The following is a 17,230-nucleotide window of genomic DNA, read 5'->3' as shown; positions in this document are numbered from 1 at the left end:
TAATCACTCATATCTGTAGGAGTATTTAAGTGGCCTGCATTCGTGGTAGTTCTGTATGAAATGAGAAAGAAAAACAAATCCTCTGAGAGTAAAGTAACTCCTTGAAAATATTGCCATTTTAATTATGTTTGTGCCGCAGAGTATGCAAAACTGGCTGCCAGCAGACCATTACTAAACACGGTCAGTGTCCAACCCATGCACATAGCTATTTATGGTACTGCAGCTCAGTGTCTGGGGGTCTGTAGTCACCTCTAACTGACCTCCATAGAATGCATTTTTCACTTATTTCTTCTTCTTTTTTTAATAGCTCTATTTATCAAACAAAAATCATATTGATATTTTCAAATGTTATACATCGCTTTATAATTTCTTTGTCAGACATAGCATAACTATAAACACATTCTAAGAGAATAGCTATAATTAGCATTTTAAGAAGAATAAACATTTTTCTTAGTTGTCTGCTTGAAGCACAGCACTCAGACAGTTTTGCCAATATATTCATGAGAAACACATACTAGTGATCTAAGTATTGTGGCAAATATTGCCTTGTCCCACAACTTACAGATCTATTCACAAGGTGAACTGTGTGGTCCTAAGAGCTGCCATATTTTGATTCTGTTACTCAAAAGAAAAATGTGAAACATGGTATATTCTAGCTAATCTTTACTTATCACCAGTGGCAGTGCTAGCCCAACCAACTCTTCATTCTTCCACCAGACCTCGCAGAGTGAGTACTGTCTTACTCCTCCTGAGGACTAGTCTCAGCCTAGGCAGGACACTTGGCCATTCTCACTAATGACTCTGTAGGATGGGTGGAACCAGCTCTGGCTGAACTACATTTTGGTTATCTCAGACTCATTTTGCATATGTCTGTTATTATGTCTGAACGAGAAGCACAAGTGGTTTTGAAATAATAAAGAAATGCTGATACAAGCATTTTATTAACCTCAGTTAAATTCTGCCCAAGTTCTTCTCCAGTTTTGGATACTTAGCTAGAAAGGAGTGTGCACAGAGGAGCCAAGGAGTATGCTCCACACACTACCAAATCCCACTACAGGCAGTTAAAACAGTATTATGATTTTATATGTCTTATTCCAACTTCATACATACAGATAAATTACACTGCCTTCAGTCTTGATCTTTGACAACTTTAGGGCTTACTTTATACCTCATTACTTACTTAAAGTCAGAATAATATTAGTATTTTGACACTTTTTAAATTACATGGATGTTCATGAAATGGTGAAAAATAGAGATAAATATGATAGTGATTTTGCAGATTTCTCTGAAGAAGACAACTGTAATGATGATTTTTTTTTTTCTCAAGCTTTAAGACATACTTTATTCAGACAAAATGCAATGGCCTCCAGTCCCTGTTGTTGGTGAGCATGAACTTCACAGTGTAAAGATTTCAGGAAGCAGCACTACATCTCAAATCAAACAGCCTGTCTCATTGCTTGATGGTGATTGTGGATAGTACATGACACTGCCTTTTCTTTATAACCAAGATTAGTGTTTTACAACACTACCAAGTTCTGCACTTCAGAACTGACATATAAATGGAGGCATCTGAACCATCACTGACGTTTGGCATTCCTCGTCTCATTTCTGGCAAAGCTGCCTCTCTGGCAGTGACATTCTTGGCCCAAATCTTTCTCAATGAAATCACTGGCAAATTTCCCAACACCTTGTATCAGAAGAGAATAGGGTCCCATGACCAGAAGATTCATGTGCATCTCTCATCATACTGTAAGCAGCAAATGTTCATGATTGCTATCTGTCAATACAAACTGAGGGACTGGTGACATCTGAGAGTGAGTTGATTATATTAACACTAAAAGGTATAAACAGAACTTATTTACAACACCAAAAAAAAGATAATGCCTTGCCTAGGGGAAATCATACAAGGTGAAATCTATTCCAACTACCTTAAAACATTCCTTCTCAGATTCACGCCATCTACTTAACAAATAAAATAAATAAATAAATAAATAAATAAATAAAACCACCAAACATGCCTTCTTGCTAATCAAAAAATAAAAACATGACATAAGCTATTGCTACAAGTATCGAAAAAAAATTTTTGTTTAGGCTATTTTTCATTAAAATTCACCTGCACAACTCATTTTCCTGAACATTCTTTGGAAAGAAAACAGCCCAAAAGAAAATTCTTAAAATATGTGTTCTACTTTTTGCATATTTTTTGGAAAGTGTTTTCTTTATTTCATTCTGGATAGGTCAATGTAATTCAGCGTGTGTAAAACCACAGTCCAGGAAAATTTTCACAGAATCTTAGAGCAGTAAAAAGTAAAACAGGAACACTGTTTTAGAATAAGTAGGTACCATTTCTAGTCTAGGACCTGTACTGAAGGTAGCTGCTTTCAAGCTTAGCAATGGAACAATTAATAAAGGAACCCATTAAGGTCTGATTGTTGCTGCTAAAAAGGAAGGTTGAATTTCAGTCCTTTGAAGTAACTGAGAATGATTCAGGCCTCATTACAGAGATATAATCTACATTCATACATTTATGTTAGTGATTCAAATCTATTGGGACAGATTGAATTCCGTTAAATAGTGCATCTTTCCTGTGGAACTTTTCTCAGGCTTTCTCAGGCTAACCTAAGAGGTGACCTGACAATACAAAGTAGTGGGGTATTTAGGGATTCAACTGTGCTATAAAAGAAAGGCTATACAGAAAGTAGAAAAAAGAATGAGATATAATCTAAAAAGCTATGTCAGCTTTTCATTTGGACTCTGTTTTGTAAATGCCCTCCCTGTCATCACACGGGATAGAAAAGGACTCTATGTGTTGTAGTAGTTTTAAGTACTGCACTGAATATTGCACCTGCCAAAAGAAGATTTAATATAAAACTCCAGATATGTGTGTTTTGTTCTTACCTGCAAGATCTTACAACCAACATACAGCCAATCACAAGCTAGAAATAGGTCTAAGAAGAATGCTTCTTGAGTAAATTCAAGGAAGTACCTACTTTTTTAACAAGTAAGGGTTAAATATATGTTTGACCCCCAAACTTCTCCTACCACCAGAGATCCTAAAATGCTGATTCATTGTATTTACTAGCATATGACAGAAAAAAATAGGAAAAAAAATAAAGATCTCTTCAAATGTATAATTTTAAGACATTATAGTGATTATTTACAATTTAAGCTGTTGGAATCAGAAATACTTCCATTTTAGAAATAATGTGTTGTAGCCTTTATGACCTAGATAGAAAGCAAACATTGACATTAGCTTTGTAGAACTATGTGTAAACTGTCAGATATTCACTGAAAAAGTAGGTTTTTGCTTTTCATTATTATTATTATTATCAATTGCCACAAAAGGAAAACCTAATCAGATTCACAAAAAATTTTCAGAAATGCTTTGCACTCAGTGCAAATACATGCAGAATAAACACTCTGAAGTATCGTAAACAACATCATAAAACATATGGATTATAACATTAAATGGTTTCATTTTTAAAGCTGTTTAAATATCACCCCCAGAAGTGGAACACATATATTTAGGAGCCAACTCTCTCCAGAATAAACACTGTAACTGGAGAAAATAATTTCTAATTTCTGTTGTGAAGTTAATAATATATTTAACATCCTAATTTAATGTATCAGCCTAATTTTAGAACTATTTGTTCTTTTTTGCATTTTCTGTTGTTTAATTTAAGATTTACTGCAAATGCCAAACATGATTGCATAGGTGGTTCTCCGTTACATTCCACTGATCTGTTTTATTAAACTGTCTCTATTTCAAGAAAGTTCTGGGTTTATGTATTGAACTACTTGCTCTGTTTCTGTACTGCTTCACTTCTCTGCTACTCCATTCTCTTAGTAAGTGTTTCACCTTCTTGCATTACAAAACAGTTATTTTACAATACTAAGTACTGAAACAAAATGTAATGTCTTGCATGCTGCCCATACCCCCGATCCCTTATCATGATGTTAAAAGATAGTGCATTGTATGGAAGATGCCTGTTAATTACTGGGAAATTTGACGGTTTGGTGATGGACTAGAAATATGAATCTGTCATAACATTCTGTATGTGAAATGAGAAATCCACTAGGAGAGTCAGAATCAAAGGAAAAACCAACAACATATACCCCTCTAAGATAATAATAGCTTGGAAAATTGCATTAAAATAGCCTTAAAAATGGAAAATTTGTTTTTTTCTGGCAAAGAAAACTGCATTAGGTTTTTGTTTTGTTTTGTTTTGTTTTGTTTTTAAAAAAAGACAGCAAAACATTCAGACCGATTTTATGGGGAAACCTTTGCAATCCCAATAAAGCCCCTTTTTCTTTGAAGTCAAACTCGTGATTCAGTAAATGACTCATGTTAGCAATTAGAAAATGGTCATTTAGGGCCCTGATTTCTTTTGAGACAAGGAGGGTGAGGGTGGGGAAAGAGACACAATAAATCTTGAGAGGCTTAAAAGGAAGAGCAGGCTAAAGTGTGAACTTTTTATTTCAGCAACGGAAGTGAGAAATCAGTGATTCATTAAAGAAGGGAGAAAGACCTCCATGGAAGCTGGCAAAGAAGAGGGAAAAGGAGCTAATTATGTCTCTTCCCTTTTTTACTCTCTTTGACCAGCATATAATCTGTTTTTCCAGGGTCTGCCTGTAGTATATACTTCTTTCCAAGCTCTCCACCCGACCCCTCCTCCAGCGAAGGGGGAGGGGGAAATTTAGCAGGCAACAAGCTCCAGGTGGCTTTCTCAAGCACTTCAATGCCAAAAAAATAAAATCCTCCGCTAGAAAACAAGTTTCTTTTTTTTTTTTTTTTTTTTTTTGGGGGGGGTGTGGGGGGTGGAGGGGAGGAGGTAAGGGAAGCGTCCCTAGAGGGGATTGGTTCAGCCTGGAAGACAGGGAAATTAGTAAAGCATGAGTCTCCAAGCCATGCTGGTGGCCGGCGCTCCGAGGAGAAGGCTTTAGGAGCAATTAGCAGCGAGCCGAAGGCGGCGGCTGCCGCGGCCGCTGCCGCCCGGGAGGAAGCGAGGGCAGCTCCCGCGGCTCCCTCCGCAGCAGGCGCCGCTCGCTCCAACTGCAAAAGGGTTTCAGATGTCCCACCGCTGCTTGACCCCCTGCAAATAAGGGTTGACCACCAGAGGCACATCCCACCTCTGACTTGTAATCGCTGACATTTAGGCTACAACTTCCAACCTGTTTACAACCAAAGGGGGAGGGAAAGGAAGGGAAGGGGGGGAAGTGGGGATTTCCCCCCCCCCCCCCCTTCTTTCTTTCTTTCTCTCCACTTTTTTTTTTTTTTTTTTTTTTTTAAATACTGTTCTGGAGAATTCAAAGCAAAACAAAGAAACTGCCTCCTTTGGGGTTGTCAGTGAGAAAGGACGAGTTGTGCAACTGTCTTGGGATTTGGAAAAAGACAAGGGGGTGGGAATCAGAAGAAGGTGCAAAGCCACAAAGTGTGAGTGCATGAGTGTGTGTGTGTGTGAAGGGGTATGTGTGAAAAATCCCCTCCGGCACCCCTCTCCTCTGGTTATTTATTTTTGTTGTTGTTGTTGTTGTTCACTTTGCTGTCATCTATTTTTCAGACCTTTCTGCATCTAAGATGGTGAAGAAAGGAGTGAGGAAGAGAACAAACTAACTACCGTGAAGTCTCGAACCAGGTTGGGGAGTGTGTGTGTATATGGGGGGTAGGGTGGGGAAAAGAAAAAGGAAAGAGAATTAACCACAGCAAACCCCCCCCAAAAAAAAAAAAAAAATCCCAAACCAACAGCTCTTTTTTCTGAGGGAGGACTCGAAGGATTAAAAGGGAGCAACTTCTGAGGCGATTTGTCCCCTGAGTTATGGATGTTGGTGCACTTACTTCAGGCCAGATCAGAGCTCAGAGGGATCTAACCAGAAGCAGCAACCACCGGCTCTCCACTTGCCTTTTACAAGGTTTTACCCTTCCAGTATGTTTCATTTGATAAGACATTTTCCAGCGCCCAGAGTTTCAGTACAATGTGCAAATGGATACTGACAAATGGTGCCTCAGCCTTTTCCCACCTGCCTTGTTGCTGCTTGCTGCTGCTCTTCTTGGTGTCTTCTGTGCCTGTCACCTGCCATGACCTCGGCCAGGACATGCTGTCCCCGGAGGCCACCAACTCTTCTTCATCATCCTCCTCCTTCCCCTCGTCCTTCTCCTCTCCTTCCAGTGCGGGGAGACACGTGCGGAGCTACAATCACCTCCAAGGAGACGTGCGCAAGAGGAAGCTCTACTCTTACAACAAGTACTTTCTCAAGATCGAGAAGAACGGCAAGGTCAGCGGCACCAAGAAGGAGAACTGCCCCTTCAGTAAGTACCGCTCGGCCGCCGCGCTGTCGGGCAGCGGCTGCCGCCGGCCCCGCCAGCCCCCTCGGCCCCGGCCCCCGCAGCCCCCGCAGCCCCCGGCCCTCGGGCTGGGGAGGGAAGGGGAAGGTGACGCCTCGGCGGGGAGTGGGGCGCGGGGCAGAGGTGGGGTGGGCTCCTCCGGGGCGCCGCTCCCCGTCGGCACCGTATCTGCGAATCTCTCCGCTTACATTTGTTTTGCAAATAGCTTCGCCGAGCACAGTTTGTTTCTTTGCCTGGCAGAAGAGCAAATTAGAAAGATTTGTAAGGATGTGGCGCGGAGTGTGTGTGTGTGTGTGTGTGTGTTGGGGGGTGGGTGGGAGGGGGGTATTGTCTCCCGAATCTGAAAATCATTATCCCCTGTCATTAAAGTGCCTTGACGAGGACGCTGTATTGAAACAATACACCGATTTCCCCCACGCACGCGCGCACACGCACACACAGACACGCTTATCCCCGAGCCGCGCAAGAACTGTCTGCTCCACTCTGCCTCCTCCCCGAGCTCGGAACAGGGGCTTTTTCTTTCAGGCCGGGATTTTGCCAGGGTTTGCGCTGCGCCGCGGAGGCGCCCGGCGGGTGCTGGGAGCCGGTGCGCGGCCGCGCAGCCGCCCGCGGTGCGGCGGTGCTGGTGCTGGTGCCGGGCGCGCCGCGCCGCTCCCGGGCTGCAGCGCCCCTATACCGCTACTCGCTCCATTGTAAACATCTGGGGCTGGGCTCGCACAGACCTCACACGCGTTTCATTGTCATTTTTTTTTTTTTTTAAAAAAAAAAAAAAAAAAAAAAGAAATTATTTCAAAGCAAAAGTCGTATGGCTGTTTCCATGGCTGAAGTTTAGAGCTTTTTTGTCCTACAAATTAGGCTTTTAGTAATAGTATGCTTCTGGCAATGTATTTTAGTCTGTCAGTGCTAGAAATATAACCTTTAGTTGGTTTTCCTGCCTGTGTAATCTCAAATTGAAGTAACTGTAATAAATCACAATATATTGCATTGTAACTCTTAAATGACTGCATCTCACTGTAGTAGCATGCTGAGAAAGTAAGCTCTGTTATGCAGCTTTTGGAGGAAACTCTCTGGCTTGCTTCACCAGTGGAGAACCACGCTTTGGTTCTTGGGTTGTTTCACATAAATCCAGATAAACCTAGGGATAAATCTTCTGTTAAATTAAAACAATTTAAAGTGACTTAAGTAGATCCCTTGTTAGATAATGTGTAAAGTATGGACTACTTTAACAGGCTGATGTGCTATATGATAGACATTACTGTTAATTCAGCTGTATTTCTATTAAATACTCATAACACAGGCTCATAAACAGGGAGGAGAGTCCTGCTGTATCATATGTCACTACTTCACTTGCTCCACCTTGCAACTTCATATTTTATCATGCACTTAATGTTTGTGAAAGCTTTAGATGTCAGAGCAGCTTAATCTTACCGCCTCCTTTTCTATATTTCATATAAAACCAAATTCTTGAAAAATATGGCTATGTTAAAGGTTTCAATTTGATGAATCTGTGTGGAATGAGGTCCTGGCACTGTATTTCTTAGATTCCTTTGTTTATGGAGGACAGCACCATTCCCCTAAAATGAGATTCTGAAAGCTTTGTGTGAATCACTGAGAACAACGAGACATTCTGTGTAGGACACTGCTGCTGAAAAGGCTATGAGGGGCCCAATTTGACAACAGTGTACTCGGAGAAGTAACAATTCACCTGAGCAGACCCACTTAACCAGCAGTACTGTTCAGTGAGTAAAGTTGCTGACATGCAGGAGCTTCTGCAAGATCTTGCCAAGAAGCAGTAGAAAACACTGAAATGCACATATACACCTTTCTTGCGCTTTTAGTGGACATGCAGAAACAACCCCATGCAACTGTAGGGTATGATTCTTTTTTCCTAGTTTTCCAATCAGTGCATCAGAAAGAGAATTGGCATTCTTGGTGATGGCATGGTTATTGTCACATCTGCAGAGTATCTACTGAAAGAGAGGAGAATGTAATTTGTTCCCTATAAAAACAAAACAATGCCTTTATTATACATAGCTGTATCCTGCCCCTCAAGTTTATGTGCAGTGAAGAAAGGACTCCCATCATCTTAAAACTTACAACTTGCTAACTGCACTTACATCACAAAGTCAGAAATAGTGTATATCATCTTCAAACACAAAACAGTTAGGTTCTTGTTAGGAAACGATAAATCAAACAGTTGTATGTCCTTCTTTAATAGTCATTATAATTTGCAGTGTGGAATTCTGTTTTTCTGTAAAAGTACATAGTCTGAGACCATTTAAGAATGTATTTATTATGCCTTTATTTCAAGGACGCCTATGTAGCAAAATGTTGCAAGTGATTTGCAAAATCTATGCTTTTCATAACCTCATGTGTAACTGTGCCATCATAATACTGCAGTAATCCCCAGCTGGACTGATTCCATGCAAATGTATCTTTAAGATAGTCTAAAATATGTAATTACATGTGAATAGATTTCTGCCATGGATGAAGGGTTAGCCAGTCAGCCCACTAGATTGTGGCCTGTTTAACATTAAAGGCTATTTAATCTCTAATATGATTTCCTCTTTCAAAACCATGCTTTCCTAAACAAATTATAGTGACTATTGACACACAAGACTTACAAACATTCTAATTTGGGGGCTAATTTTCTTCTTCTCATATGCTAATGTTTAAAACCCATTTATGCTGAAGTAAAGCCTTATCTGTATGGCTGTAAGATCATGATACGTTGTGTAATTAGACAACAGCTTTCATGGCTGGCAGCCAATTAAGCACTGTCAAGTAAGAACAGTTGGAGAAAGTCAGAATAAACATTCAGAAAACAGAATTTAGTCTCCAGCCTTTAAATGGCTCAAGCAGCATCCATAGATTTGTTCTATAAATATTGTGTAGAGTGTGGTAAATGAAAGTTTACTCTGGCAGATGTTTTCCAACTTGATTGTTTGGAACTATTCCACCAGCCTTTCTCTACCTATACAGTGAAGGGAACAGAGGTGGTTTCTAACTGCTCTGTCAGGAGGCTGGGAAAACTTGTAGCATTTGGCATAGCTGGAGGGTGTCTGTCACTAGACAGAAGTGGGATACTTTCTAGGTTTTGTTTTGTCATTCCTTACATCTGCAAGCTTCTCCTCAAAATGCAAGTACTAGCTAACCCCACAGCACCACAGCTGTGAAGTATCTTGCCCCTGTTCTTGGTAGAGCCCTTTACACGCATGAATAAGGAGAGCTGTACTGCTTTCTGGTGACTTAAGTACTTGTTGGGGGGGAGGGGGGGGGGGGGGGGGGAACAACACCCAAAACAAAAACAAACAAACAAAACAAAACAAAACAAAAAAAAGAAACCTCCAAAGAGCAATTACAGAAGCTTTCACTGTAACTTGATCTGGGGTGACCAAGAGAAGCTTAAGCCATTTATTCAAACTGGGAGAGAACTGCATGTGTGAAGATTCTGACTTCACTTGCACCCAGAAAACTTTCTTGAAGATTGTGGCACTCTGGTTTTACTGGATGGCATGCATTAGGCTACATGATAAGCTTGTTCAGGAAAACTTCAACGTATTTTTGAGTGTTATACTATTTTCGATTGACTTTTAAGGCAGCTGGTAATAGTGCTATGAAGCACATGGACTTCAAGTTTACAGGACAGATCTTAGTAGCTGTAGAATGGTAACTCGGTATGCAATGCTTAATTAGCAGCAGCCAACCTGCAGCCTGTGGAGGAAGTCCTGCCTGAGCGAGGATTACAGGATCAGGTCGTTATTTAGGTATGTATTTAGGGAGTGGGGTCTCTGTCAATGAGCCTGGACGTTATTGGGAAGAATCGCTGGAGCGATTCCTGCGGCGTTTGAACCAAGCAGTGCTCTGCAGAACCTACGGTAGATGGCGGCACCGACACTGCCTGGTGTCACCTCCGCTCGGGCTGGGCGGACAAGGAGGGGCTGGATCCTCAGCTGTATGGGCTCACCTAGCCCAAGCAAAGCTAAAAGGGTTTACACCAGCTGAGGTTCTATTAATTGGCCTTCCGAGCTTCCAAAGTGGGTTAATCCAAACAGTGAAAGGTACTGCAATTGCACAGTAAGGGTTTACAGGGGTAGCTGGCATAAAACAATTAGGTACTTCCCATTAACTAACCTATTCCAGGCTTTTCCCCTGAGTATACAATCATTTTTTATACATAGGACCTGCTGAAGTCCCTGATAGTTTCTTGTTTTGCTTTCGTTAGTGTGGGATCAGATTAGCAACATAGTGACTAATAGCAAGAAAGTTCTGAGACTCATTCTGTAGCCCAAAAGCTTGTAAACAACCACTCCAATTATTAGAAATGCTCAGCATTAATACTGAGGTTTTTAAGTGTGTGCATATATACATGACACATATATACAAATTTGTGGTATATATGGTGTTATATACATAAAAATAGCATTAAATGTGTCTTGATTAAGTATATTCAGTTTGATATTCAGGTTTTGGTTTTGTTTGTTTGTTTGTTTGTTTGTTTTTATTATAACTCAGGTGCAATAAAATCAAAAAGTTTGAAAGGTATTTAAAACTCAGCTGCAAAACTCAAACCAGATTAGAACATTTGGTAAAACCTATTATTTTGCCACTGAGCATTTTTAAAGCTAGCTGTTTGGGGTTATTGACTTCTCATGAGCTGGTGTTTGTAAATTAATGTGCAAACTTTTCTCTGTTTTTCTGAAAACTGACTAGTAGAAATATGTGTTTTGTTATCTTACTCTCCTTAGACATCTGGTTATTTTTTTTATCAATCAAAATACTTAAGATATGAAATAATACTGTTTTAGTGAAGTAATTTGAAACTTACACATTTCATATTAAAGAACCTGAGTTCTGATGGAGATAATATCCCACTCTGTCTTTTGTTTCTTTGTTTTCCCCTTTTTTTACTTCTGCAAAACTCAGTTACATAATATAACCAGCAGTATTCAACCATAGACACCTAGGATTTATGAATGTGGAAAGAATTGTCCTATTTAATGTCTACATGACACTCCTGTTACTCGTACTGCATTCCTGCCTTTGTGGACCCTCCATGCTGATATTGCAGACCTACGATAAATCTGTTCAAAAAACACAGCTGTAAGAAGTCTTTTTGTCTTCATAAATCTAACTTATAGCCACTTGCTTTAAAAAAAAAAAAAAAAAAAAAAAAAAACCCAAAAAAAAAAAAAAACCAACCAAACAAACAAAAAAAAAACCCACCACATTAGGGACAATTGGAAGTTTTTTCTTAAACCCTCAGAAGAAAGAAATCAAGGGACATACAGACTCATGGGTGCCATGCTGCTCTTTTAATGGGAGGGTTCTCAGGTAGTGGCTTAGTCAAAGCTTCCCTTGAAGATGGTGTTAGCTGAGTGAGCATACTATAGAATGTGCTTACACTTCTGAAACATCTTGGATACATTCACTCATAGGATAAGATCTTCTGTTTTGAAATAAAGCATTTTAAGATGACTTTCAGATGTCTTTGAGCTGTGTGTGTGAATAGGGGCCTTTTCACTTCAAACGGGAGTCAGATCAGATCCTGCAATAAGGCGAATTTTCATTTATTCCACAGAGTCTTTCCTTTTGGAAAAGGAAAAACACCTCTATGAACAAATCTTGTTAACCTGTGTGTCTTAAGTTAAAAATAGCAGATATGTGTATGAACATAGGGCAACATTATAGGAGGGGGAGAGAAAATAACCAATATTGTATTTCTATTCTCAAGCTTAATGTTTGGGGTGATGGAAGCAGTGTCAGCAAAGCAGACAAATTTAGTCAGTTTGGGATTTCTTATAATGCTCCCTTCATGGCCTGCTTTTGTTTGCTTGTTTTCTGAAGAGCTTACTGAATCAAGCTCTTCCAGTCCCTTCTTCCCCAAAATAGCAGAGTTGAAATTTCAGTTTGCACATTTTGAGCACTTGTTACCACTGCTTGCAGTCACCATAAGGCACTGAACTCCTTTATCCTAATATTCTGGGGTTTATCATTTATTGATCTCTTTGCCACTTTGAACAGTACAAATAGTTTGAATGACTATCAGCATTAACAACTAACGTCAGCTCTATGATACTGCATTGAAAAATAACCTTTGGGCTATGAAAACCAAATTATCAGATTAGAAATGGAAGATGCATTTACTTAATGTTAGCACGCACGTTTCTTGGTTGGTAGATACACTAGTACTGCTAGTCTAACTGTATGGCCTTCTCAGACAAATTCTCCTTCTTTTGATTTGACAACTTATTTTGATGCAGTACCTTAGTATCTCTCAGCCTTTCATCGCTTTGAACACAGAAAAGTAGTCAATGTTATGTTTTGTTAACTAGAAAGATCCTTTCCTAGCTGTATTAATTGCTCCTGTTTCTAGTGCCAATTTGTTGTAAAGTATCTCTTTGCAACATAGTAAAAATGAGACAGGAAACACTGTTACATGAAGTTTTGAAAACTCACTCTGGGAAAACTCTCTGTGTTTATGAGAACTTTAAAATCTTCAAGGGTAGGAGTGAGGAGGAAGTAGCTTAATCTTTGACCACTGAATGGATATTAAAACTAAATTCAGTAGATGAGTGGATTATTAAAACTCATTATGCTACTTCATGAGTACAGTGCAACAAATGGAAATTGCAAGGGAAAGAAACGGTTACAAGTGAGCCAGGTCACACTCTAAATAATGGCTTTAAAGGTACTCTTTGCTTTAAAAATAGGTCACTTGTGTTCTTTCTTTGAACATTCAGTTCTAATTGCAACAGTAAATCAAAGAATACACTCAAAGTAGATTCCCATGTAAGGTGGACAACTGGACAGTGCCTTTTTACTGCTACTAACACATGCATCCAATTACGGGGTTGATATACTCACAGTGTCAGCTGTGAAGCATTCCCCTATTTTATAGTTAGTCTAAAGAATTATTAGCCTGTCCCTTTCCACATTTACCTCTAAATAATCTGTCAGTAATGTATATCTTCTACAGTTAAAGAGAAATTTTCACACGCATTGAAGCTGACTTTCAAGAAAAGGGAGTTGAAACTACACCAAAAAGTTTAATTCCTTTTCTCCTCCCCCCTTCCATAATTTCTGGTGTTGTGCAAGAGAGGAAAAGGCTACAGATGCTAGAAACATGAATGCTCGTGAATTTTATATAAAAACAAAGATCAGATCTTTCATAAACCTTGATTTAGTAAAGCAATACAATGCTTACACTGTTCATGGTGGAAAACATATATGAAAGATAATAAACTTAGCTGGTGGTTGCAGTTCCTGACTTCTCTTCCTACATGGGGAGTAGAAGTGAAAATGGGGTGCCTGAAGAGTCTAGTTACTCTTCCTTCTTCTGACACTGATATTAGAGCTTCAAACATTACATAGAAAGAAAAGAAATATAAATTTTCTTTCAGGCTCCTGATGCACATCTGTGCAGCTGTAGTCAGCATGTGTGGGAGTTGAGGAGGGAACACTGAAGCATTTTGGAAGTATTCAGGATGTTATTTAACTGGAATTAAGGCATGGTGCTAAGTGGAGGCTAGGTATAAATCAATGATATCGTGCTCGCATTAGAGGAAGGGGATGGGAAGTGTGACGAGTGCCAGAGCAACACTAGAAAGGATGACAAGAAAGAAATAGGGGCAGCATGTGTCATGAGGGGGAGTGTGGCTTACCCATTTTGGCAGCTGTGAACTGTCAGTGATGTTGAATTGTCCTGTCTCATCTCACTGCATCATCAGTTTGCTCACAAACTGATCCTATGAAGCCATTAAGGTGCCTGTTGAATTTCTCTAAAAGTGTGTAACTGCTGTTGGGATATAAACTCTTCACATGCCAGGTTTCATTGTGTCTTCTCTGACCCTATCCGACAGATACTAGATACTAACTGGTAGGTGCTCTGGGATTCTTTTAGTCACATTATCCTTTTCAAGAGGATTAGTAACTTGCTTTATTCCTAATGTCAAAGTCAGTATAGACTACTTGCAAGCAGAAAGGTGAGCAAACTTGCCTTTGGAAGTAATAAACTATTTAAAGGAAAAATCAAACCTATGTTAAAGAGGAAAAAAGCTGGGGGTTGGTTTGGTTGGTTGTTCTTCTATTTTTCACTATTCTAGTACTATCCACTATATTTGTTATGAGAAATATACACCCGAAGGACACCAAGATATCCTAAACTTCTAAGTGATGTCTTGGTGTATTTTTGTGACTGGTATGTTTTGTCTTATCAAGTATGTCATATTTTGTAAGCTTATCTTTAAGATTTGAAGTAGTTATATAGTTACAAGTTCATATATATTCAGTAACTGTTACTACAGTGAGCAAGAGAATATATGCTCTAGAATAGGATACAGGACAACTACATTTAATATGAAGTAGATTTTATAAGACCGAAATTTTAATGCCTTCTTTTCATACATTTTTATGACATTTTAGGAGATGCTAAAGCTCCTGATGTTCACTGAAACAGTCTTGACTTCAACAGAATGACATTTGTTTTCTATGTATTTCTTATTTTCTTATGTATTTCTTATTTTCTTGTTTTCTATGTATTTCTTATATTTCTTATATTCTATGTATACTTATTTTTTTCCTATGATTTTCCTGGAGGTAAACATTAGAATTGTAAACCATGTCAGTCTGGAAGTACCTCTCTTATCTGCGTGAAGTATCTTAGTACCTGTGGCAGCTGCCCTTTGGAGGCAAGGAAGATAATGGAAACCTTGCCCTGAACTGTAACCTTGGCTGACTTCACTGTGCCCTTCTCCCCTGTCTCGGGGGAAGCAGGGCAGTGCACATGGCCCACGTTCAGATGACAGGACACCTTTACTTTGTCTAAACACTAGTGTTAATAACTACAATACAGTAATTGTGTGCTGAGGACCTGTAACTGCAAAACTAATCATAACATAAAAAGAAGCATCAGAAGGAGTCTAGAGCTAACCACATGAGCTGAGCTATGGCCACGTTTTGTTAGTCTGCTTCAAGGCCTAGGCTTGCTTGCTCAGCTGGCTCTCCAGATGCTGAAAAGATAACCCTTCCCATAAAAGATACGTGTGTGCTTTTAGCGCACTTGACCCTTACCAGGTAGCTGGCTCAGCAGTAGGTAATTTGGCCAAAGGGCTGGGTTAAGGCACCACCATGTGTAAACTGGAGCAGAAGGTATGAGCCAAGTTTTACTGGGTGTTCTGAGGTACAAGACATCCAAACCATTGCAAGCTCTTTAAATTATCGCTATACCTAGTTCTGACATAAAAAGCTTGGAAAGAGACTGGTATGTAAGAAATAGAAGGAAATTATGATTGTTTCAGCTTCTTATGGGTGAAGATGTTGGTTGAAGGCACATGGTGTGCAAGTATGATGATTATTACAAACAGCAACATTTATTGTCTTGTCTGTTCATTTTTATTCACAGAGCAGCATCACCTCTGCTTCTGTACACCCATAAACACACACAAGCAATGACTCACTTCCTAGGGCAACACATAGCTTAAATCACTTAAGCAGCTAAAACAAAATTTACGAAGGTTAGCTCTGGGAGATGCAAACTATGCTCTTTCTGAGGCCCAGAAATGGATTAAATTCTAGCAGTTTTGCTTCTTTCCTTGGGTTTTGCTTTGTGGGAAGCCCTAGTCTTAGGCCAAGGAAGATGGAGGGAGATGCTGAGATCATGCAGACTGGCAATTCTATCCATCCTGCCAACATATGTTAGGAGATACTGCAGGACAGGGGGAGGGGAACAACACTAACAAAAATCTCTGCTCGAAGTACTATGTAGAGAAATGGACAATTTCTCTCTGAGCTTCACATGTCAGAATAACCTGAGGAGTGGTAATTGGAACCCAATCTGTACATGCCATGGTATTTAGACTATCTAACAGCTGTATATTACTCAGTTATTCCTTGGTACTTCGTTTTCTCACATGGCATAAGCCAGTCAAGAACAGTGACTACAGATTGTTTCAAAGCTGCTGGTAATTGTGTATTAAGGAGCCATGAGGCTGACCCCAATGACATTGCTAAAAACGTTTTAAGATCACTGTATGGAAGACATAGAAAGATTACTATTAGTAAATGCAGGGTGTAAAATAACTTGTTATAGGACTTTGGATGAGGAAATGCATTTCAGCTGGATGTTATATCTCACAGAACAGCTACTCCATCAAGGTTGCAACTAAATTGGTTGGGAAAGAAAAGGTCCAACACCAGCTTTCTTTGTCAAAGAGTTTGTGGGGTTTTTTTTGGACTTTAGAAAGATTCTTAAGATGAGCATGGTGAATATTTATTTATTTATTTGTTTGTACTTATTTATCTATCTATCTATCTATTTATTTATTTATTTATTCAACCATCCATTTATTTTTATCAAAAGAAGACTGAAAGGCATAAGGGCTGGGATAATGATGTAGGATAGTGGGAAAGCAAAGGCTCATGTACTTCACCATGTTCTGAGAAGTTACCCTGGACATAAAAAGGGAGCTGGGGGACTCTTCTGAGTTCCTCATGCTCCTCCTGCTGATGGTCAAGCAACACAGAGGAGGAATGTTCTTAAAGGGAGAGGGAAGAAGACTGAACAATTTGGCACAAGTATAGTCTGGGACCACTAAACTTTGAGTATAGGGAGTACCATAAAGTGTTAGGTATTATGAAATATCAGGTCCTATATATGTTTGTTATCCATTGTACCCCAAAATTTATAAATGTATTTGACTTTAATCTCTCTTTGGATCTTTGCTGCTTATAAGATGAGGAAAGTAATACTTTCTACATAAGCAATGGAGTTGTGAAAACAAATTGCATGGGAACCAGTAACACTATGATGAGTGCCAGGGGAAAAAAACTCTACATAGGGGGTAATCATTCTATTTTTACAGAAAGGTTTGGATATAAGGAATGGCA

At 39.5% G+C, this 17,230-nt stretch overlaps 1 protein-coding gene across 2 annotated transcripts in view; it reads left to right on the top strand.

Moving 5' to 3' along the window:
* The first annotated feature begins 5,274 nt into the window (after positions 1-5,274).
* The window catches only part of FGF10 (fibroblast growth factor 10), a 65,024-nt gene continuing 53,068 nt past the window's right edge, over positions 5,275-17,230 (top strand). The window contains exons 1-3 of one of the 2 annotated variants that reach the window (XM_032993320.2): positions 5,275-5,434; positions 5,562-5,636; positions 5,747-6,307. In XM_032993320.2, coding sequence (XP_032849211.1) covers positions 5,974-6,307 — 334 coding nt within the window. In that variant the 5' untranslated portion in view covers positions 5,275-5,434; positions 5,562-5,636; positions 5,747-5,973. Of the gene's footprint in view, positions 5,435-5,561; positions 6,308-17,230 lie in introns of both variants that reach the window. The other variant, XM_032993309.2, reaches the window with a different exon arrangement.

Source organism: Tyto alba, unplaced genomic scaffold (assembly GCF_018691265.1).
Source record: "Tyto alba isolate M040663 unplaced genomic scaffold, T.alba_DEE_v4.0 Super-Scaffold_42, whole genome shotgun sequence".
In the NCBI taxonomy this organism is placed as follows: Eukaryota; Metazoa; Chordata; class Aves; order Strigiformes; family Tytonidae; genus Tyto; species Tyto alba.
Note: the sequence above shows the minus strand (reverse complement) of the source record. Positions and strands in the feature narration are given on the sequence as shown.